Raw genomic sequence first — 23205 nt, forward strand, 5'->3', positions numbered from 1 at the left:
CATTAGATGCCTCACCAAATATTCTATTGCCCACCAAGGTGTTTGATTCCCCTGTGAGCAAACAGGGATGAGCTGAGTCATTAAGCAGGTTCCTTGCTGTGAGAAACTGGCAATTCAGTCTAAAAAATTTAGTCTAAAAGACATGATCTGAAGTCAGCCCCAGCCAAGCCACCTCGACTGTGCACACAGACATCTCCATGGCTGGCAGAGGGAACGCTCCAATGCTGTATTCCCCACAGCACATGGAGCTCTGCCTCCAGGAATTTGCACTCCCCACAGGCTCCGGGGCAATCACTGACACACAATACAGAGTGTGCTGTTTCCACCAGCCAGAGGAAGGGGCTGCTCAGCAGCTGTCTGGACCCACAGAGGGCTTCTGACAGCACAGAGAGGACATAATTGTGATGGAAGTGCTCTGGAAATCTGGACCTTTTCAACTGGGAGGAAAGGAAGTCTCCAATTAGCTCCTCTTCCTTCAAAGGCAAGAATACAGCAGTCATAAAACACCATATTGTCCATTGTTGCAGAACACAGCTAAACACATAGTTACCACCACACAAAATGTGCAAGCCTCACTGTTTCCTACTGCTCAAATTGCATGACAAAGAGAGGAACCACAGCTTTAACTATATGTCTGTCCAGAAGCAATGCCCTGTTTCACTGAGAAATGATGAGGCGCTGTGGCATTTCCACCGGGACTTTTCAGTTTTGGCTGGAAGGGGAAAGAAGAGGGAGCTCTGAGAGGCACGTGGTCTCTTCTCAGAGTATCCATGAGCCCAGCAGTGAAGGCAGGCTACCATATGGGCTGCAAGTCAAGCACTCTGCCTGAACTCATCCCCCCAGGACAAAGCTCTCATCACTCGCTTTCCCTGGCCCACTGAAGACTTCATTATGTATTCAAAAAGAAAGAGAAGTTCAAGAGAAGTTCATCCTCTAGAGCATGGTCTTACCACAGAAGTACTGTTCATCTAAAGGGCAAGATAGAGAATTAATCTGAGAGGTGGAAGGAAAGTGTCCTGTACATGCATTTAGCTCTAAATCTCTTTTTATAATTGCTTGAAATTCTTAGGGAAGAACAAGTCCTCAGAAGGAGCTGGAGGTGAGTAGTGTAGATGTTAGACCACATGCAGACATGCAAAGGACACAGTCAAACAGTTCTGTGAAAAATTGGAAGCCTGAGGTGGGATTTCCTAGGCAGTGCAAGCCAGGCTGGCTGCAGGCTGCTCTGGCTGGTGCTGGCCACTTTCCTCCACATTCTCCACTGGCCCAGCATGATCCCGAGGGCACTGAGGGTTAAGAGGCTGGAGCTGTCTGTTTGCAGAGCCACCTCCTGATCAGTTCACCTTAACCCTAAAATAAAATCCCAGCCCTGTTTCTGTTCCTTTCCCTTCAGCCACACTTGTGCTGCTCCCCCCTGCTGCAGCTCCACGGTCCTTACACATCCTGCCATCATGAGTAATGGTGCTCGCTGTTCAACGCACACAAATTATGACAAATAAAAAGGCTGCTATTTATTGAAAGCCAAACTGTTCTCAGCTGGACAAATGTTAATTCAGCAGCACTGCTGTGCCTGTAATAGTGTTGCTGTGGATTAAGAAATAAACACTGTACCACAGTTCCCTGGGCTGCAGGCCCTGCCCAGCAGTGTGCTGAGGAGGGGTCAGTCACACCACTGCCATACATCCCAGAACCACAGGAAACCTCCACAGAAATAAGACACTTGGGATAAGGAGGGAGGGCAGAACAAAGGGCAAAGCTAGTGGAGGGTCTGGAGCACACGTCTTATGAGAAGCAGATGAGGGAGCTGGTTTTTTTTAGCCTGAAGAAAAGGAGGCTCAGGGGGGTGACTCCACACCTGCCTGAAAGGAGGTGGTAACCACAGAGTCTCTTCTCCCAGGTGACCAGTGACAGAACAAGAGGAGACGGCCCAGATTGTGCCAGGTTTATATTGGATATTAGAAAATATTCATTTACTCAAAGGCTGGCCAAGCTTTGGAACAGGCTGCTCACAGAGGTGGTACAGTCACCTCCCTAGAGGTATTTAAAAGACATGTAGATGTGGTACTGGGGGACATGGTGGCTTGGCAGGGCTGGGTTAATAGTTGAACTCCATGATTTTAAAGGTCTTTTGCAACCCACACAATAGAAGCTGTGCTGGGCCACACCAAAGATGTGACATGCAATGACTTGTCTCCGACAGATCGGAGAGGGAGAGGATAACTGAGCAAGCCAAAATTAATAGGAAAAATCAGACTACTCTCAAGGGCTCTGCTTGCACTGACAGAACTCAATTCCCTGCTTTACAGCAGAATAGCTCAATTCTTAATTGCCTGATTTCAATACAAATGCATTGGTTGCTTATAAAAGCCATGCTCTGCTCCAGCTCTCTTTTGCCCTGGAAGAATGAGCTCACCAGACTCCACACAGGCGTGGAGCCCACAGATGTGAAAGCTAAGTCCTGCTGGAGGATGGACTGGTGTCAACAACCAGACAAAAACAGAAACCAGCTCGGGTTTTACCTGAAACCTGTTTGCTTTGTGTGGCTCACTGCTAAAACAAAGGAGGCAAAGAAAAAGAAGGCGAACAAGGGAAGTAGTCCTGTGTACCTGGAGTGAGAGGCAGTTTCCTTAGAGGTCTTGGAACCTCCCCCTGGGATCATATAGTTAAAGCTGGAAGTGCCACGGTGTTACCAACTCCCCTCCAGCCAACACAGCCACAGGATCCTGCCTGGGACTCCCCAGCCTGAGAAGCAGGGCTGCCAGCAGACACCACAGCAGCGCTGCTTTCCAATCCACCCAGGATGCACAAACTCCCCCTCACAATCAGCTCTCCCCAGACATCAATGGAGTCGGGAAATACCACGCAAATAAACATTTTCCACCTTCCAGAAGGACAGATGTAATGGCTGGTGATGCGCTGCAGCTGCCCCAGCCCTCAGGGATGAGCTCCAAGTCGAGGTCAGGCGCAGGCAAGGGCTGAGACAGTGGCAGCCTGGGGATGCTGCTCCCGTTCCATTCCCCTGATTGCACACGCACACTCAGGAAGAACAAGGCGGGTTGATTTTCATTTTCATCACGGAGAAACACTGAACAGGATCCAAGAGCCTCCAGGCCCCTGGGAAAGACTGAAGCTGTGAGCTTCACCACAAACAGCTGGTGAGCAGCTTTGGCTCATGCCAGGGAGTGCTGGCCCCAAAGTGACAGACCTGCAGGACACCACTATCCCTCGCTGCCACGCATTTCCCATGACTTCCCTCATTTGTGTGACAACCTGCATTTCTTTTTCCTCTTGTTTTGGTTTTTGCTAGGTTTTTCTTCATTTCCCTCCTCTTCTATTAGAGACTAGTTTTTGGGTTAACTTCAAATTGTTCTCTAAATTCTTACCTGGATGAAATCTGTTTTTTAGTTCCCTCCAGCTACAGACAGGCCAAGGCTGATGCAGTAGGAAATCCAGCTCAGCTTATCCATCTAGAAAGATGCTAAGTTCAAAAAAAATTTTTAAAGGGTCCATTTTTAAAAGTCAATTGCTGGATTCAAAATTCCTTAGTGCTGATGCTAATTCTGGAAATTTCTGGGAAATAAATAACAGGCCAAGGAACAAATAATCACCAAAAGCTATGCAGGATAACAATAGGTACTCTGCTCCTGAAAGGTGGTTATGTTTTCTTTGGGAAGGGACAGAGGAAGGGAATTAAAAACAGGAGCAAGCCCTTTTACAAAGTGAGTGATTCAAATGATGGATCACTTTTCCCAGCTAACAACCATTGAGTATAATTTTCTCCAATGTTTTTTAGGTGCTGAGTGCAGTAGCACAGGGCTCTGCTGTGAGAACGAGGTATATCCCTTGCCTGAGTTTACACTGCCTCTTCCTGCACCTTCCATCCAAGGAATTTTTTGGACGCTACTTTTCTCATAACCTCGATGCTTTGTGAAGAATGACCTAGAACAGAGGCTAGACAGAGTCAAAGAATAAAGTAGGTATTTATTAGAAGGCCTCAATGGATGCACCTTGGGCAGCACAAGAGCCCAGTCAGAGCTACACCCAAGATGAACCCAAAATGGCAGAAAATGGCACGAAGTCTCCCACTTTTGTAAGTTCTGGTCCATTAGCATATTGGAGTTAATTGTCCAAATATAGCTTTAGCTTATGAAGTCCCACCCTTCTTGTTTTTCTCTCTTTATTCTGCCATTGTTTGTGCTCTTGGGCCTGAAATTTGGATTGGTTGTCCTTGGTCCCCAGCTAGAGAAGGAATTGTTTTGTCTACCTTCTCTGTGAAGAGAGCTCGCCATCCCCTAATATGAAGCTCAGAAGTACACACTAAAGCAGTACAGAATCTGAAAAATATAAAAGCTAAAACCTGAGGCATCAACCTGACCCCAGGTACCTGAGACAAACAGCCAAGGAGTCCATGCCCTGATGCTCTGAACAGACTGATGATGCAGACAAAGCCCCTGTCAGCTCTTTCAGACAATCCTTTCACCGGGCACATCCCTTCAAGTCACATCAGAGGCACTTGGGGATTCCTCCCATGCTGATCCTCAAACTTGCACTGGCCACCTTGCAGCTTTCCTTGCAGCTGCCCCCACACACAACTGTCTGCGCTAATCCAAGGACAGATCTTCTTAGGCCAGCTCCTGCTCAGCATCCCCTCATTCCACAAGGGAGCTACAGGGTCCCCAAGAGACCAAGGGTGAGCAGGGCAGGAGCAGTAGTCTGCAAACTTGAAGACCCTTCAGAAAAGCCTTCAGCAGCTTCACCCTGTGCCCACTTTAGCCTTCTTTTAAAGCATAAGCACTGAAGATCATGGACTAGCCTTCACATTTACAATGGGCACCACACTGAGCCCTGGTGCAGGGCCAAGGCACTGCTGCACAGGTGGTAATCTCTCTCCCCTCACACATATCATGTCTGAAAATACAACCAATGTTAGCAGAAGTAAAGCATTCCACATTTAGCATCACCACAATTCACATCATCTGGACCATCCTCCTTCAATTTCTTTTTGCATCTGAACAGTATTATGCGCTATGATCAGGACAGAGAGAAATCTTTAGCCTGAACATTAATTGAATAAAAATGCATATTCTGCAACAGTTAATAATTTCATGGCTTCCTCGGTTCCAATCAATAGCTTGTGTGAAGGAAAAGCAGCAAACAATGAAAAAGAATTGTTCTGAACATTTTAAAAGGAGTATCTCAATTTTTAAAATCTGACATAATTCTTTACAGAGAATTTCCCTTTGATTGATCTTTAGAAAAGCCTAGCTATAGAAAATACTTTATTCAGTCCAAAACAGAACTTCTTTTCCATTTCAGTTATTTGTGAGGTCCTGCTGTATTTGGTACCTTCAGCCTGACCTCTAGTAATGCTTGAAATACCCCATGCAAAACCTCTGTGACAGATTTCACATTTCAATGGGTGTAGATTGTGGGTCTGGGGATGCAAACACACCTGAAGCAGTCCCCATCTGAGGGAAACTGTAACTACTGCAGAGTTGGGAAAAGTGACATTACAAATGTCACCTTGGTGCTCCTGATCCACCTTCCCTCCCTTTTCAGGCACATGCCTATTAAACAAGATGAGTTTACAAGTCAAAAAGTTGTTTCTGACTGTCACTGTCTGAAACCAAGCTGTTTTCTCTGCACTTTATACATTACCCCCAGATATGAAGACTCCAAACTCTGAGCATAATTGGCAATTCTCTTGACAATGTACAAGGTAAAACAGAAGCAGCATGTTGCTCAACTGCTCAGTTGGATCTGGAACAAAGACAGCAGTTATAATTGCTATCTACCACTTAAATAACCAGATACTGCACGACAGTAAATGGAAGCTAAGAGATTATTAGGACTGAGATGCCAGTCACAGGTACCATTCCAGACAAATTTATTTTAATGTCAGAGGGAACTAATGGTGGAGGCTGGGAAAAATACAGATATATGTTAAATTGGCCATGATTTGTCAGCAGGATACAACTGCACTGAGTCTCTGGGAGATGTATTCAGGGTAGAAACAGTCTCTCTTGGGGAAATGATAGGTATCTCTTGGCCGAGTTGTTTAGGTAGCTTAAACACCTGGGATCACAAATCCTTAGAGTTAGCACTGCAGTGGCCTAGGAACAAAGATTGTACAAACATTTCTGCATGGCTGAAAGGTGCCCAACCTGATTTCTCCTGATACTTCCCTCTTCCTCCTGGGGGACCAACTCCCAGGCTGGACACAGCACTGGCCTGTCAGGACTTATGAAATGCAAACACAGCTTTATTTGCCTCCTGACCCCTCACTCAAAACATCTGCAGCTCTATAAATGAAAAGGCAGCACTGCAATTCAGCAACCTCTTCTACCCCTGCTTCATTCTGTCAGGGAAGTGAGGCCACGCTCTGATGTCACCATGGCACAGCATGGCTGTTGTGATGACATTTGAGAATGTCTGGCTGCTCTCCTCAGCCCTTTATCTTGCATCTTGTCTGGCAAGGTCAAGCCTGCATGGTTGGGAGACATCTGCAGGTGAAAATTTTGGTCAAAATTTTGGAGGAAAAAAAAAAAGGGGGTCTTCTTCAGCACTGGAATCCTGAGTTTCTGTTCCAGATGACCCAGTTGAGTCGGCAGTCTCAACTTTTGCCCCTTGTCATAGAAGGGCAGCTGGTGGTGCTGCTTTAGCCTCTATAAAAGAGCAAAAGGCTTTTCAGTGTTCATGTCATGAACCCCAGGCCATGGGCATATGGCTTAATTTTTTGAAGGAGAGCTCTGGCAAAGCCAAGGATTTTGATCGTGCTCCTTCCTGAAAAAAAAACCACTGTGGAAAATTGTTGGCTGCTGTAAAATATTTCTTCCGAAGGGAAGTGCCGGGATGGAAAGGACATATGTAAATTTTTCAAACCAACTGCACAAAAACTTTAATTCACAACCTTAGTATTCATGGATTCAGCAAAATAGAAGGGAATTCTCCAATACCTGCCTCACCTGACAAATTTCAAGCACTAGCAGCAGCAGATTCTGCTTTTGGCAAGGCACGTCAGCCCCTTTGCACATGAAATATCTCTTGGGATATTAGAGTGGCATAGATGTTCATCCCACAGTGCAGTGCCTCAAAATCAGTGGTATTTGGGTTTCTAAGTCACTTTGTATGCTTTTGTAGTCCTACACTTCTCTGCTGCAAAAGCATTGGCATGTTAGTACTTGAGAGAACCGTATCATAACATTTTATTCCAGTTTATTCCTCTCTAAAATGCCCCTGGAGAGTCCTTTCTAATATCCGTGTTTGTCTTTTGTGAGTCTAATGCTTAGTTATCCTACTTTTTCTCTCTCAGACTGGAAACAGAGGCAACTAACTCTTCTCCTTTGCATTTTTAGTTACTTTCCTAATACAACCAACTTTCAAGAGAGATTATTCCCACCTGCTGTGAACCCATAGGCAGAGTGCTGGTGTAAAAAACACAGCACCAGCTGCACTCTCACCAGACACAGACTTTGAAGGAAAACTGCCTAAGGAGAAGCCAGACATTCAGCCTGTGGTAGGAGCAGCTTCTGCAGAAGACAATGATCTCTTCATGGCACCTCCACAGAAGACACCCAAATATCTGCACCCAGCACCTCCACACCTGCCACGTGCTACCATGTGCTGTGTTTCCTGCCTTTCCATGTGGGAATCCACATTTAGCAGCTCTGCAGGCTGTCCTGGCTACTCTGCTTCCCTTCTGGGATCCATGAGTTTCAACATCCACGCTGGCTGCATCCTCTGCTGCTGCTGTGCCAAGGCCACCACGCTGCCAAGCTCCAGCACACTCTCACTGCCCTAACCCATCTGCCATCCAAATAAATATTTTCCTGTTGTTTCACGCTGTCTCTTTGCAGTCTCAGAGTCACTGTCTCTGTACCCTGAGGCGTTGTCCCAGCCCAGGGAAGCCAAAGGCCCCCAGGCACTGGCGGTGTGCTCAGCAAAACCCAGAAAAAGGGCAGCACGTGGCTCACCCAGGAGCTGCACCAGCAGCAAACGGCACACAGCAGTGCTCTGCAGAGCAGTTGGACCACGGGAAGATTTCCTAAATTAGGTCCTAGGATAAAAGAGCCGAGCATGTGGTTCCACCTGCCATTCTAAACTTCCATATGCCAGATGATAACTGCCTATTAAAACTGCAACTGGGAATCAGCACACAAACCTCATCTCCTGCCTCGTCCCAATTACTTTAAAATAGGTATTGCTGAGTCAGTCACCTGGATTACAGAAATCAGAGATCTTCAACAGAATTTAACAATTCAGGTTTGCACAAAGCCCTCTAGAAGCAGATCAAAGTGGGAACAGTAGTTCTAGTCAGGCTCACAGGTGGGAGCAAACTCCCTACAAAAATGAACCTAATGGAATCATTAATGTTGCAGAGGCTGTGTTATAGATGAGTAATATAATAGCTGGCTGTCACAATTAAGAGAAAAATATTATGTAGATGTTAAAAGGCATTGTGATGTTATTGTGACATGTCCCTCCATAAGTCCTCTTTGCCCTTCCCCCTGTAACAGCCTCAGTAGCCAGGGCATTTAGAGAGGGACAGTTTATTACCAAGCACAGCGTGACAGCACCTGGCCTCCAACCAAGATATAAGAAAGTAATCTCCACCAATGGACAGCAGAGAAGGAGTTCACTGACAAAACTTTGGGAGGGGCCTAAAGGTATAAAAGACAAAGCATCCATTTTGTAGACGAGCACGTGGCTGATAGTCACGGGGTCTCCCAGCGCTGTAATTTTTCCTCATTTAGTCCTTTTGTTGTAATTTTTGTTGACACCTAATAAACCTTTAAAATTTTTAAAAGTGAGCAATCGTTTCTCATAGGTTATCTTCCCTCCACACATCCCACAGCAAGGATCCCTCCTTACAACTGTGCTTCCAGTGTTCCCCTTCAGGTCTACTTTCCTGCTCAACACAGACCTCCCACCTCAGTGTGAAAATGCTCATCATATGATTGGCTTTTCACAAATATAAAAATGAATATTATACGTGTTATATTTGAAAGTTATAATGTATTAATCCTTTTCAGTAGGGTGTTAAATATAGTGTTAGGCTATAACATAATATTAAAATAGAAACTATGTGATGTAAGATACTTTTTCTAACTAGCTCAAGAAATTCTTTGCGAAGAGATAACAGCAACAAGACACTAAAATTCCCAAAAGAAGAATTATTGCCTCCTTATCGGGAAGAACCAAACTTGGCGGGGACTGAGATGACTGATTTACAAGATGGGAGGGGGGAAGTTGACAATAACCAGAAAACACCCTTTGTTTGAAAAGAATTTTTGAATCATGCATGAGATATATGAATATGCAACAGGCTATTGCTTTAAGAGTTAATCCTTTGTTAGTGAGCCATGCTTTCAAGAGGAAAGCATCCGAACGTTCGTAATTCTTTTCTTTTTATTGTCCTTTATTGTCCTAACTCTGATTGTCCAAATCCTTACTGCTCTAATTTGTGTTACTATTTATATAACCATTTTATTACTGTTAAGCTTTTAAACTTTTAAAACAAGTGACTGGTGTTTTTCACCCCGGCACGCAGGCCTTTAGCCACTGGCCATCAGTGGTCCCGTGGAGCAGCAGTGCTGCAAAGCTCCCAGCTGCTGGAACTCACCGTTGGCCTCTTCCATTGGATCTGCCGCAGCTTCTCCTCCGGGAGCAGCGTGGGACCGATGGAGCTGACGTGGGCAGGGAAGGTGGCATCCTCAAAGAGCAGCCCTTGGCTCAGGCACGAGGCTCGCAGGTCTCTGAAGTCCTGGCTGTTAAATTTCTTCAGGTTCTGGAGGCTTCCTGTTGCTCCTGCGGTTTGCCAGCCCTGCTCTGGCATCGGAGCGGAGCCGGGGGCGAGCATCGCGCCCTTCTCCTGGGAGGAGAAGACAGGGACTGCCACTGGTTTCCTGATGCAAGGTGGTGCATCAGGAGTGTGTGGGATAACACCTTCCCCTCCCACCAGGAGGACTGTGGAGCTGCAGCTTGCAAAACTGAGGGCAGCCACAGTGACAAAATCCTTATTAGCTGGAAATGCATGGGGAAAGAGCAGTCGTCAAATCCCGACTGGTTTATCTTAAACCAGTGCTGTCAGTGCTACAAATTCAATTTGGAGTCTTCCCTGAGGACAGAGAGCAAAGCTGTTAGTGAGCTGCTGTGTGAGCACTGAGGTACAGCTGCAATAAAAGCCAGCAGAGGGGAAGGAGCAGGAGCTGCACGCACAGGGGAGTGGGACTGTGAGCAGGGACGATGCCCACAGGTACCCAGGACTCTTCCAGTCAGGTATCACAGCTGTGCCCAGAGCACAGGATTTCAAGCTGCTGTTTAAACTGGGCACTCACTGCATGGCTTCTCCAGGTATTCCAGTCTGAAGCAGGGTGGAGCCCCTCTCTGTTAATGCATCTCACAGAAAGGGGCACTTTAATTAGGAAAACGAACATTTCATACATGCAGTGAAACCCTGGACTGAGCAGACCTGCTAATTCACCTGGTGGCACAGCTAGGGATGGGTGCAGGAGCCAAAATCTCCTGTTGAGAGCTTTGTCCCTTTACAGGCATCAAAAAGCACAGGAGGATTCCTGCCAGCAAAGGCCTACTTTTGTTCCAAAGGGAGGTAGCTCATCTTCCATGGAGACACTGGACTGTGGGATGGGAGAGATTTTACTACAGGAGTGGGAGAAGGACACAAGAAAGAGGAAAAACTGCACATTTGGAGGGGCCAGTGGCACTGGAGCTTAAAGAAAGCAATTTGTTCTATCCAACCAGAGCACAAGATTTGAGGTGTGCTCTCCAGAGCCACATGGTTGTACAGAGACACACACCTGGGCACCAGCTCCTGGCGATGTCCCTTCAGCTGACAGGTTCTGCTGTGGTTTCAGGGCTCGAGAAGTAGCAGGAAGGTTGTGCAGCCTGCCTTGCCTCCTGGTTCCTTCAGCTCCTATTGGAACACAGAATTACATGTTGCTGGATAAACACATGACTCAGGGTCCACCCCAGTTTTCATCCTTCATTCCCATTTGCCGTCACAAAAACAAAATGTTACCTATCCTGAGCTATATTTCCCCTTTTGTCTCTTTCCCTATGAAAAGAGAAGCCCCTTATCAGCAGACTTTTAAAGGCAGAATCCCTGTGATCCTCCTCTGGCATCTTGCTTTATGGATGCCACCACACTTGATCCAGGGATTCCGGCCCCCAGCTCCTGGTTTCTATAAATTAGCACTGGAAAATCCACCACATGCCCTGGGCAAGCTTTACCTCCTGTTAATTAACTTTGCTGTGCTAATTTTTAGCCCGAAGTCAACTAGTCTCACTTTCCAGCAACCAGATGCCGTAGCTCTTTTGGTTGGTTTTGTTTGCCTGATTTTTGTGGTTGTTGTTGTTGATAATTTTTTTTTTTTTTAGATGAAAGGGCTCTTTTCCACCAAACAAACTTATCTGTAGATCTGAGATGCTCCTGGTGCTGCACAAATAGAGCAGATGGCTCCAGTGAGAGCAAAGCCTCAGGTTTGTATTGTGAATTCTTCGCACATGTCAAAACCACAGCTCAGCTGCAATGAAGGTGTGATACAGCCCCCCACTTCCCTCCCTACACCCTTTTTACTTAGTCCCATCACCTTTCTCAGGGCTTCAAGTCACTTAGCCTCCTGGCATGGTAACAACAGCCTAAACAAATAAGTGGTTTTGCATCTCATTGTTTTAATTAAAAGCCCCACAAAAAAAAAAATCCAAAACCACCCTCGGCCAACAAGAAGAGAGAGCATTCCCCTGGGGTTTGCATTTTTTAATACAATGGAAATAAATCTTCTGTAATGTACCATAACACGACAAGGGAATGGCTTCTTAACAAATACTCATTTGAAACTGTGCCCAGGCTCCGTGCATGCTAAGATCTATTTCTTGAAACAGTGTTCCAGCAAAACTGATTACTAATTCCAAAGCTCAAATTAAAATTAACAGAGCTTGAAGGCTGGGTCTGACACGCGTTCCCTCTCTTCTGACAGAGAACAAGAGTTTTTAGCGTGTGTGTGTGTGTGTTTAATTACGTTGTTTAACATATTGGGATTAAATTAGCAACCAGACTGAGGAAAATAACACACTTAACTACTACTCCCTTGCAGGAATATCTTCATCAGCACAGGCACGAGTTCCACACGCACCCATGCCCCCCAGCAGGCAGCCCATGCGCTCAGGACCTGGCTAGCAGTGCCCTGGCTGCTCCAACACGCTCTGATGGTCACCTCTTTTGGAGCAGCATCCTGATTCCACGGGCCACAGCTCTCCCACGTGGCTCTCACGGCTCCGTCAGCAACAGCAAAGGTCACAGAAGTTGTAAAAGCTGAATATTTCCTGCTTGGCTGGGGAGCTTCTTACTGTTCCTGACCTCGAGAGCCAGACGGGCTTTCAAGGGACAGAGTTGCAATGGAATGGATATCAGAGGTGCTGCCCTTGGACTGCTGCCTGCCACAAGATGCAAGGAGAGAGGGAGGGATTTCAAGCACTCACAAAATCTGGTTCAGCCATACTGTCAAACTCTAAAGAAAACGAAGAGACTGCCACTTGCCTAAGGGAAGAAATTATTGTTCAGGAGGGGGTAAACATTCAGGAGGGACTAAACAAACATTTGCTTAGTCCTGGGATCTCCTTCAACGCACTTACTTATCTGAAATGGAGAAGGGAATCACACCCAACTTTGCTGCTCTTTTTTGGTTCCTCTTCCTTCTCAGCACAGGGACATCCGTGTTGTTTGTCCCTGAGAAAGGGACAAACAGCACAGGAAGAGGGAGAGGAAGTAAACAGAGGAAAATCTACAGAGAGAAGGATAGAAAGAGATCAAGTGATGCAGCTGGAAGGGATGGGAAGGAAAGAGGAGTCTCTGAACATAGCAGGGCAAAAAGGTGGGTGACTCCTGCAGGAATCCATGGGGAAACCCCAAGCAGCCACCATTCTCTGCACTGAACAGCTTAAAAGGCAGCAGGGAAGGTGTGTCCTGTCTCCCTCCAGCTCTCATTCAGCAAAGATGTCAAGCCACGACTATAATCAGGTACTCAATGGCAGCAAAAGCTACTGACAGCTAATTACTCTTTGCATAAAGATTTATGTCACAGTACAGACATCATTTCCTTCAACGGCTTTGGTATTTTTCACAGAGTAGAAAGTAGAAATAGGCAATTAGAAACCATGTGTACTTCATAGCTGAACCTTCTCCTCTCCACTGATTTTCTCAAAACATTTCCATTAAATGTTGGCTTAGCTGAATTTCTGTACTTTAGAGAGAGCAACTAATTTTCTCAAACACAACAGAGAGTACCAGAAGAGCTGAAAAGCCAGCAGCCCTTCTTCCCCTGTTTCCTTTCAAACACTCCAAACTATCAAGCTACATTTCATCTCCCCATAATATTCAATGTATGCCACAGTAATGCCAGCACTCTCTCCTCTAAGATCCTGTCATTCACACACTTGAAGCATTGTAAAAATGTCAGGGACTCAGTTCCAGAATTATCTTATAATGAAAGAAAGTGTGAGTTTATTATCCCTCCCAGCATTCGGAGGAAGAAACAAACGAGAGGCAGCAGCCTCCTGCAGAGACAGCAAGCTGAGGATGCAGCGCGGGGACCAGAACGTGGCCATCCCAAACCCCAGATGGACAGCAGCTCCTCGTACACACCACGTGCAAAAGCCTTGAGTACCACAGAAAATCCAAACCAAAGCCAGGCACTCTGGCAGCCCTTGAGGAGATTACTTTCTCGGTGGCATCTTGCACGACCTTCTGCTCCAAACAGCCTGTGGAGTACTCCCTTCTGGCTGTTTATTAAGTCAATTTTCCTCTCGTTTTGCATACACAGCACAGGACAGTTCCAGATACCTTTTTTTCTACCTCATTTAACATCAGCCTACAGTAACTATAGCATCCTCCTCATCTTAGAATCTCTACTCCCACTTGATCCAATTACTTCTGACAACTTACCGTTTTACAAAGGAGGCTCTTTCCAGGATGGCAAATCCATCTTTTCTTTCCCTCCAGGTAACATTAAGGATAGGGACTCTAATTTATTCTGTCTCTCCAAGGCAAATCCCTCTCAATGTGTCTGTGGTGCTTTTTCCAGCCCTATTCCTTGCACTTCACCTGCTTCATCTCGTGCTAAATAAAACAGCAAAGGGATGGTTTTTACCTGCAGCACCTCCGGCGTAACTCCAGCCCACACCAGCAGAGAGACACGGGCTGGCCCAATCCCTGCTCTCCTTTATAGGGAGGCTTTTGCCACGCCTTGAGCAAACATAACCAAGCTGAAGTTCAACAGCCAATCTGCCTTGGGTGTAATAGTTTCATGCAGATATCACAGCATGAAGACACACAAATACAGAGATACAGATATGCACACACACTTCTGTTGGCCACGCACAAGGAATTGTCTGTCGACCTACGTTTGTGGACAGCATCCTCTGGCCAACTGGAGCTTCAGCTGCAGTTATTCTTAGAGGAAAACAGGTTTATTTGCAGCTCTCATCTGTTTTTCTCCTCCTCAAACGACCAGGAAATGCAGTAATCATTCAGGATCCAGGCACAGCCTGGATCTGGCAGGACTCACCACAAGACAAGTTATCAGAGGTGCGTGTCATTCTTTCTGCAGCAGTAAAATCAGCAGATATTTTTAGGCCAATGCCTGTTAGCGTTGACGCTGGGCTCTTACTTAAATTCCACTTCAGTTCACTTGGGCAGCTCATTTCCTCCAGGACTGCCTGAGGAAGGAGAACTTATCCTTTTATTTAGGAAGGGACTGACCTCCATTATGCTAAAGCCCAAAGCCAAATAATTAAAAAGTATCTAGCAAAAATATGGAAATGTTTATATTTTTGGGAGACTAAACTGAGACAGCCTGAAGAGGCCCAAAATTCAAGGGAACGTGGGCAGCACGTTCTCAGGGACACATTCCCTGGCAGCAACCCTAAGTGTATTCCCACAGCCTGCAAACACATGCTTGAATAAAAGTCCTGGAATCTTCAGTCTCTTGCCACCTGAACAAGAGACAACGACGCAGCCTTGCAATAAAGCAAGCCAACAGCACCCTGGGCTGTAGGAGTTGTAGCACAGTGGGTCGAGGCAGGACACCCTTCCCTTTTGCACAGTACTTTTGGGATGATATCTGCAGTGCTATACCCAGTTTGGGGCTGCCCAGTGTAAGAGGGGCACTGAAAGTGCAGCAGAAACACACCAGGGTGGTCAGGGAGATGCAGTACACAATGTCAGAGAAGGGACAAAGAGAGTTTTTCTGCTTCAGGTAGGAGGGACACCTAACTGCACTCTCCCACTATCCAAAAAGTTCCATAGCAGGTGGAGACAGGCTGTCCTTGAAGGTGCACAGCAGATGGGCAGAGGCAAGGAAAATTACATGTGGCTGGAGACAAAAAAGATCTTCAGAGTGGCTAAGTCCAGGCACAGGTGTCCAGAGAGATATTGGAGATATGCACGTGGACAAGGACATGAGAAGCAACACCTAACTCAGAAGTCAACCTGCTGTGAGCTGGAGTGGGACTCAAAGACCCAAGAAATTACCCTCTCTTTTTCAACTTGCCACAGCTTGTTCATGAAAAGTTACTCTGCAGTGAATGTTCATGAAGTTTACCTTGGGGATTAATGGAAAAAACTTATCAATCCATAGTTCTTTACTTACCCAAAGCAATCCTACAATCACCTGGGCTCAGGAATTTCCTCAGAACAAGACTTTCTGTTTGGTCTGCAGTCCCTTTGAGATGGGATGTCAACAGTTCACATAGCAGCTGGTTCCTATGGGAGATGAGAACATAAAAGGGCTCATGAAAAAGACAGTTCATCTTCTTCATCAGTGTTTACTACAGCTCTGTGGGTCTGAAAGCTGGGTACTGCACTCTGCCTGCTCCTTTTCAAGGGCTTTCATTTCCTCTTGAGACCCCAGCATTTAGCAAACTCTAATAGGAAATGCATCCACGTAAATTAGAGCAAAGTCTGCCTCAGAGGGCAAAACAGGTGCAGTTTTCCTTTAAGAGCTGTTTTCCATAAGCACTACATAAATAAAAGCTGATTGCAGCAGAAGCAGGGAGCAAAGATTTCCTTCATGGCAGCGAAGGAGCTGTGAGGTGATAAATGCCATCGCTGCTGGCTCCTGCGACAGCAGGAGCGCTGCTCATCGCCTCCTCTCCGGGGAAACGGCAGGTACAGCCCCCTCCAGCCACGGGATTCATTGTCTGGAACTGATATCTCTGCTTAAATGCTGGATTAACATGATTTAAGAAATATTCATTGCAAAGTTGATTAGAAAGCCCCATCACCAGCCTGGCAGGAGATTTCAGTTATTGCAGCGCGAGCCCATTTTGAGATTGTCAGCTTTTCTGCAGAAGGCTGTATTGATGTGTCCATTTCTACAGTGGCTTCAGAGAAGGGAACCCAGAAGGCTGAGGGATTTATGTGCAGTGATGAGCCTTGGGATTATTTGCTACCCTAAGTATCTGTGGAAACCTGCAAGGAAAAAAAAAAAAAAAAAGGAAAAAAAACCGACCCAGAAGGATTTGAGTGAAGTGCTCAGGGCTGTGCATTGGGAGAGCAGGGGTGTTTTCTTCCAGTGGTACCCTGTGAGGTTGTGGCAAGTGCCAACGATTCCCCTGAGTTAAAGTTGGCTTTTGCAGAGCAGGGACATGAATCCATCTAAGGGTAGATGTGCAGCTTAATCTTCTCATTAACAAAAGATGCTGAAGAATCAAAAGTGCTTCTGCACTGTAAGGCACCACCACCTCAGGGCTGGTAAAACCCAAATAAAGGAGGACTCCTTTACTTAGGACCAACAGCTTCCTCTTTCACTGGGTACTGGCACCAGAGGGCAAATACCAGCAAGTGTTGTTGAACCCAGGGTTTCTGTGAAGCCAGCATGTCTTGTGAAGTGTCAGCTGGCACCACAGATTTTTGGAATTTAGTGAATCTTTATTCCTCTCTACCCTGGGATAAAAATACACACACACACACACACAAATTGCAAAACACAGAGGCTCTTTTAAAAGAGATTTTAAACTAAACACTTACATCTCCTCTTTGCCTGGCTTTTCTGAGGGTAGACTCTTCTTCTGGAGGGATGGCATGGTCTAACTGCAGCTGTCAGCTCACTCACTCCCCCACCACCAGATCAGGAAGAGAACTGGAAGAGTAAAAGTGAAAAAAACTCATGGGTTGAGGACAAGACACCTCAAAAGGTAGAGCAAAAGCTGCGTACACAAGGAAGGCAAACCAAGGAATGAATTCCCTGCTTCCCAAGGGCAGGCAGGTGTTCAGCCATCTCCTGGAAAGAGAGGCTCCATCACACAGAGCAGTTTCCTGGGGAAATCAGTAACTCAAACATCCCCCCTTCCTCCTTCTTTCCCAGCTTCACCTGCTGAACACGGTGCCCTGGGGCATGGGATGTCCCTTTGGTCAGTGGGCTCAGCTGGCCTGGCTCTGACCCCTCCCAGCTCCTTGTGCCCCCCCAGCCTGCTCACTGCTGGGTGGGGTGAGGAGCAGAAAGGCCTCGATGTGTGCAAGCACTGCCAAACAACAGCAAAAACATCTCTCTGTTATCAGCACTGCTTTCAGCACAAATCCAAACTACAGCCTGTCACCATCATATTTTCTGAAAAATCCTCTTTGCCCAGGGTTCTTCTCCTGGGAAGCTGAGAAGCCTCAGAGAAAGAGGAAAACAATAATTATCTGATTTGCTTCTCCTGTGTTTTGCTGCTTTGGAATGTGTTTGGAGATTGTTTATCCAACATGTGAATTGTTTTGACTTAATGATCAATCATGGTCAGGCTGTGTCAGACTCTGGAGAGAGAGTCACGAGTTTTTTATTATTATCTTTCAGCCTTCTGTCTGTATCTTTTCTCTATTCTTTAGTATAGTTTAGTATAGCATTCTTAAATATAATATAATATAATAAAATAATAAATTAGCCTTCTAAGAACATGGAGTCTCAATTCCTCCTCCATCTGGGGAGCTCAGAAAATACCACAATAGCCCCATACCAGCCACTATAAAGAAAATTAACTCTGAGCCAGTTAAAACCAGCACAGCAGCCAGCAGCATGTCTGAGGCAGCCAGTTTTGCATCATCTCCCAAGGCTGTCTGGGGAGGAACTGCATGGCTTTGCCCAAGTGCTGGAGGAAGCCTTGGCCTTAAGAAAGGGAGCTCTCCTCACTCCACCCACAGAGCTTCTGCACTGAAGTATTAAGACTGTTATTTTCTGCAACATTTCAGACATACGCCTTAATTTCTTACTTCTGCTGCTCTTACCCCTGTGAAGATCACACTCTTTTTAGCAGAAAGGCTCCTAATTTACACCGTGGTAAATAAAAGAAACAGGCTGGGAAATTTTCCAGGGTAGTGAACACAAATAGGTTTTGTGTAAAAGAGGAATCATCCTTCAATCATTGTCACATTTGCTGCAGCGATTGGGCATCCCACTGTTTTTGCATTATGGGACTAATGTAAGAATACTATCAATCCATTTCATTTCCTCATTCATAATTTCGTATATAGGTCAAGTGTTGCCATTTATTTGCTTCTCTTAGACAAGATGCAGGGAAACTATGATTAATATTAGTCATAAACAAGCTCCTTTGCTCTGTGTTTATGCACTCCTATTTCTGGCAGGACCTGCCCTTCTAAAACATAAACTTTTATGACTGCAAAAACGATCAGGCAAGTAACAAAGTCCTACTTCAGCATCTGTTTTTACCCAATCCTCACCCACGAGCTGCTCCTCAGTGCAAATCCACCACGAGCTGCAGCACTCTTGCCATATTCACATATGAATCATTTTGCTCATAAATGAAGTACAACTGTTGCTGGAGTGAAACGTGGCAGCTGCTTAACAGTACATAATGAATCCACGGAGCTAGATCCTAACTGCCACTTGGGGGAGGGGGGATTTGGTTTGAAAAATATCTCTCTCCAGAGCCCTGTTTTCAGAAGAAATATCCACCGACTTCAGAAGCACTGTGGGAATTCTTTGAGAATAAAAATAAAAATAAAAAAGTAGGCAGCCTGCTACTGACACCCATATTAGCACTAGAATTTCCCAGTGGAATATTTTTCCTTCAGAAAAATGCAATTCTGTCAAACATGAAAGACACTAACAATGAATTTTCACCACGAGAAAGATACAAACATTTCAATAATGCCATTGGGCTCCATTCTGATTTTGCAATGGTTGCAACTTTTGCTTCTGAAGACCCCATCACTTCAGGCTCATCCCTGCATTATCCAAAAGGTTTAACATTGCAATGTAAAAAAGATTTCAAGTGTTATTGCAGTAGCTCTCTGCATTTGGTCTGCCATCATTTTTAAGAATGTGATTTCCCAGGAAACTTTGGACTTTGTTTTTCGTTGGAACGTGGAACAGAATATGATATCACTTTGAATACCAAATTTCTACAAAACCTCTACAGAAGTTTGGCCCCTCAGCAGCCAGCAGTAAAATGAGGATAAGCCTATCCTATCACCAGGAGTAACATCAAAACATTTTTTAAACTGAGCCATCATGACATTGTCCTTGCAAATGACACAGCCTCCCACCTGGTCACAGCACCGCTGTTTCACTTCACCAAACCTTGCTAGCAACTCTTTGGAAAGGCAAGTGAAGGATCACTTTTATTCCTCTCTCCTTGGTGTCCCTCATCTACCTCTTCATAAGCAGCTTTTGGGTCCCAGAGACTGCCCTTTGAGCAAGGCACATCAAAATGAAGCTCTTGTTTTCATCAGCACACCAGCCCCTTATTTGGCATGTCTGCCTCCAGCCTCTTTCAAGCCCCGTGGGTATGAGAAAATTTATTTCACGCTTTTTTGTTTTGTTTTTGTCTTGGTGCGAACAGATTGTGACAGCCGCACATTTGTTTGTTTTCCAGAAACATTCCCGCCATCCTCTGAAGGAGAATCCTTGGCCTGCAGATCCTTCTGACAGCTTACTAAAAACGTCTGAGGTTCCCAGTCTTTGCTGACTGCTGACATGCACAGCACAGCTTCTTCTGCCTTGACATCTTGCCACTTGGGAGGTGCCAGCAAGGGTGTACTGCTGGCATTCCACCTCTCCTCCTTGCTGTCCACCTCTCCTCCTCGCTCCCACAAGACATCCAGCACCTGGAGGAATTCAGGGCTGCAACTTCAGGCGAGCCAGACAGCTCCTCTGGGATTCCATGTGCTGCAGCACATCCCCAAAACCTGAAAATGGGGTTCAGATCCAAATCTGAAGCTAAATTATGGAAAAGCCCAAGACTGTCACAGGGGGATTAAGGGCATGAGTTGGCTGGAAGCCACAGAAATGACACCCCCGGCCTTGTCCTCTGAGAGGTGTTGGTGGTTGTGATATTTTGTGAAAATCCCTTTGCTAGGATTTTCTTCTCCTGAGAAGCTGAGAAGGCCTCAGCTTCAAGAGTAAACAATTTGTTATCTGCTGCTGTGGGATGCAGCAGGTGCTTTCTCCATTGGTCAGTGTGGGATGTTTCTACTTGGTGGCCAATCGAGGAGGCAGCAGCTCTCGGACTCTCTGGGAGTCACAGAACTTTGTTATTCATTCCTTTCTATTCCTGTCTCGCCTTCTGACGAATCTTTCTCTCTGTTCTTTGTAGTATAGTTATAGTGTGGTCTTTTTTAATGTAATATTTATCATAATATAATAAACCAGCCTTCTGAAATGGAGTCAAGATCTCTCCTTCACTTCACCAAGTCCAGACTGCCCAGAAGACCCACAGTAATAGGTGTTGGTGGAATTTCTCCCCCACACAGCAGCTGTGCTGGATGCTGACAGTGTTGGCCAGTGCTTGAACATACTGGTTCCATGAAGCACAAATAATGGCATAGAAGAAGAAATTAAATTAATCTCTCAGACTAACAACCCCATCACCAAATTCCTGCAAATTCAAAAAATTAGAAAAACCAGAAATCATATGGTTTTGATGACTCTGGCTTCATCTTGCCTTGATCCAGCAGAGGTAGCCTCTCCTGAAGCAGTAGAACCCAAGCACACACACCTGCAAGGTACCCAGGCAGTTTAAAAGGAAAGGCTGTCTCGAGAGAGGATGGTGAGGTACCTACAGACCTGATGGGAAAGTCAGAAAAAATTTGTGTTCACCTCAGTTACCACATTAGGTAAGAGTGGTACAGATCTTTTCTGTCTTCTGGACAGGACAGCAGGCAGCTCTCCTTGCAGGGAGAATGATGCAAGGCTCCCAGGATCATTCTGTGTTTCCCTGGGATACTCAGGGTACTTAAACCTGGTGTTTTTCCTCTGAAAAAAGCAGTCCACACTTTGTATCCCACTCGCCAGTGAACCATAATTCTCTAGAAGAATTATTTTGGCCAAGAGAAGAGTCATATCATAGCTTTTGTAACAGCATCAGCACTTGCTAACGTGACAGGGCTGAAAAGTAAAAAATCTCAAAGAACCTAAAACCTTACCAGCCTGAGTTTTCTCATCCTGATGACTTTGTAGCCAGATGCATCTGAGCTTTCTTATCTGACTGACACAAGTTAAAAGCAAAGCATTGTCCATAAAGAAGGCTGTTCAGCTTAGGCTGGAGACTAGATTTACTCAGCCCCAAAAACAAAGGAGAATATGACCTCTGATTTGAGAAAGGGTGGCAAATCCATGGAGAGAGACAGTTTTGCTACTGAGGCCAGCTGTCAAGAGAGGAAGGGGAAAAAAGAGCAACAAGAAGATCTTGTGCAGAAAGAGTTTAGGGGTTTGCCAGGATGAACTTTCAATAACTGTACAGACTTGGAACCGGAGAGTATTTGTCCCTTTGCAGCATGGCTCTGGTGGGTGCTCTAGGACATGTGAAAGACAGAATCCCACCCAAGCTGAAAGAGAAGCAAAGATCAAGAGGTGAGGCTGTAGAGCACAAGTGGAAAATCTGAGGCACGGAGCCCAGGGGTGCCCTCCCAGTGGTGCTCAGTCATCCTGAGCATCACAGCATCAGGACTCAGCCTGGGTTCAAACATACAAATCCCCAATGGAGAAAGCTACTCTCCCCAAATTCTGCTTCCCAAGAGCTGTGGGGGGCCAGCTGTGACCGGCATGGACTAACAGAGCAGCACATCACATCAAGGTTCCTTGCAAAGAAAGGGTTTGTGTGTTCTGCTCTCCTTTTCCACCTGGTTGTGTGGTCATGGCTGCTGCCACCACCTTTCCCAGGCTGGCCTTGCTCTGTGACCTCTGTCCCCACTCTCTGCTGGCAGCAGGCTCCCTTTTCCTGCCTCAGAGCAGCCCCAGCCCCGAGCTCTTTTGTCAGGATGAAAGGCTCCTCTCAGAGCTGCACGGTGTGCTTTGGTAACAGGGCTGCTCTCTTTGCTCTGCTCTATCAGTACATGGAGAAATGAGGGTTGGTGCTCCATCTGAGGTATTAATTAAATACCTTAACGAGCTAGATAAGGCACTTAGCTAGGGCTCAGAGCCATGTATGCAGAGTGAGATGCCAGTGCAGAGAACAGCATGTGGTCCCCAGTGAATGTTTCTGTCACTTTTCATCGACATTTCAACTAATGTTCTTCACTGATTATCTACATTCTACAATGTGTTAAGGAAGCACATCAGACACTGCCTTTAACTTGTCCAGCCGAGCTACGTTACATTTCTAAATGCTTCCTTCTTCTTGTGGGAAGAGGAAGAGAAGAACTGAACTCTCTAATTCCCTGGTCAAACACAGGAGGCTATGGGTAACAGCCACAGGAGAGAACAGGGCCAGAACACACAAGACTGTAAAGAGAAGGGCAGAGTCTCAGGTTATTTACAGAGGATGACTTCTGTGAAAATTATTCCATCCAGGAAAAAAGTGTAAAATGCAAGGCAATGCCTGAAAGGGAAGAAGGACACTAGGAGAGGACAAGGCTCAGCAAGACCAGTCTTAGGGTGAGATAGTCTTGGAAATGATTGCTTCCCTTTGAGGTGAGAAGAACAGGCACAGTACCATGCTGGGAAGCACCCAGGAGAGTAAAGATAGACTGGGAAAGTGACAGTGCCTCAATTCCTGGTGCATTTTTAGTTTTAACTTTTTTTTTCTGAAAGAGAACTTGTTAATTTTAAATTTGGTGAGCTTATTAGAAAATCCCAGACCAGATCACTAATCTCACTATATCAACACTAATATAAGAGAGGGTTTAAGATGGAGCAAGAGCTGAATGAGAAGCAGTCACATCCCCCACCCCAGCCCACCTGGTGAGAA

General features: G+C 45.8%; 1 protein-coding gene across 12 annotated transcripts in view; it reads right to left on the reverse strand.

Annotated features, from left to right (window-relative positions):
- The window catches only part of CAPN13 (calpain 13), a 50973-nt gene extending 36666 nt beyond the window's left edge, over positions 1–14307 (reverse strand). For 2 of the 12 annotated variants that reach the window (XM_038133076.1, XM_038133065.1), the window contains exons 1-5: positions 14166–14197; positions 12652–12745; positions 12234–12453; positions 10818–10933; positions 9623–9871 (exon numbers count right to left, since the gene is read on the reverse strand). In XM_038133076.1, the coding sequence (XP_037989004.1) occupies positions 9623–9859 (237 nt within the window). In that variant the 5' untranslated portion in view covers positions 9860–9871; positions 10818–10933; positions 12234–12453; positions 12652–12745; positions 14166–14197. The other 10 variants (XM_038133072.1, XM_038133070.1, XM_038133071.1 and 7 more) reach the window with 10 other exon arrangements.
- Between the last annotated feature and the right edge of the window lie 8898 nt (positions 14308–23205).

The sequence above is a fragment of the Motacilla alba genome, chromosome 3 (genome assembly GCF_015832195.1).
Source record: "Motacilla alba alba isolate MOTALB_02 chromosome 3, Motacilla_alba_V1.0_pri, whole genome shotgun sequence".
Classification (NCBI taxonomy): domain Eukaryota; kingdom Metazoa; phylum Chordata; class Aves; order Passeriformes; family Motacillidae; genus Motacilla; species Motacilla alba.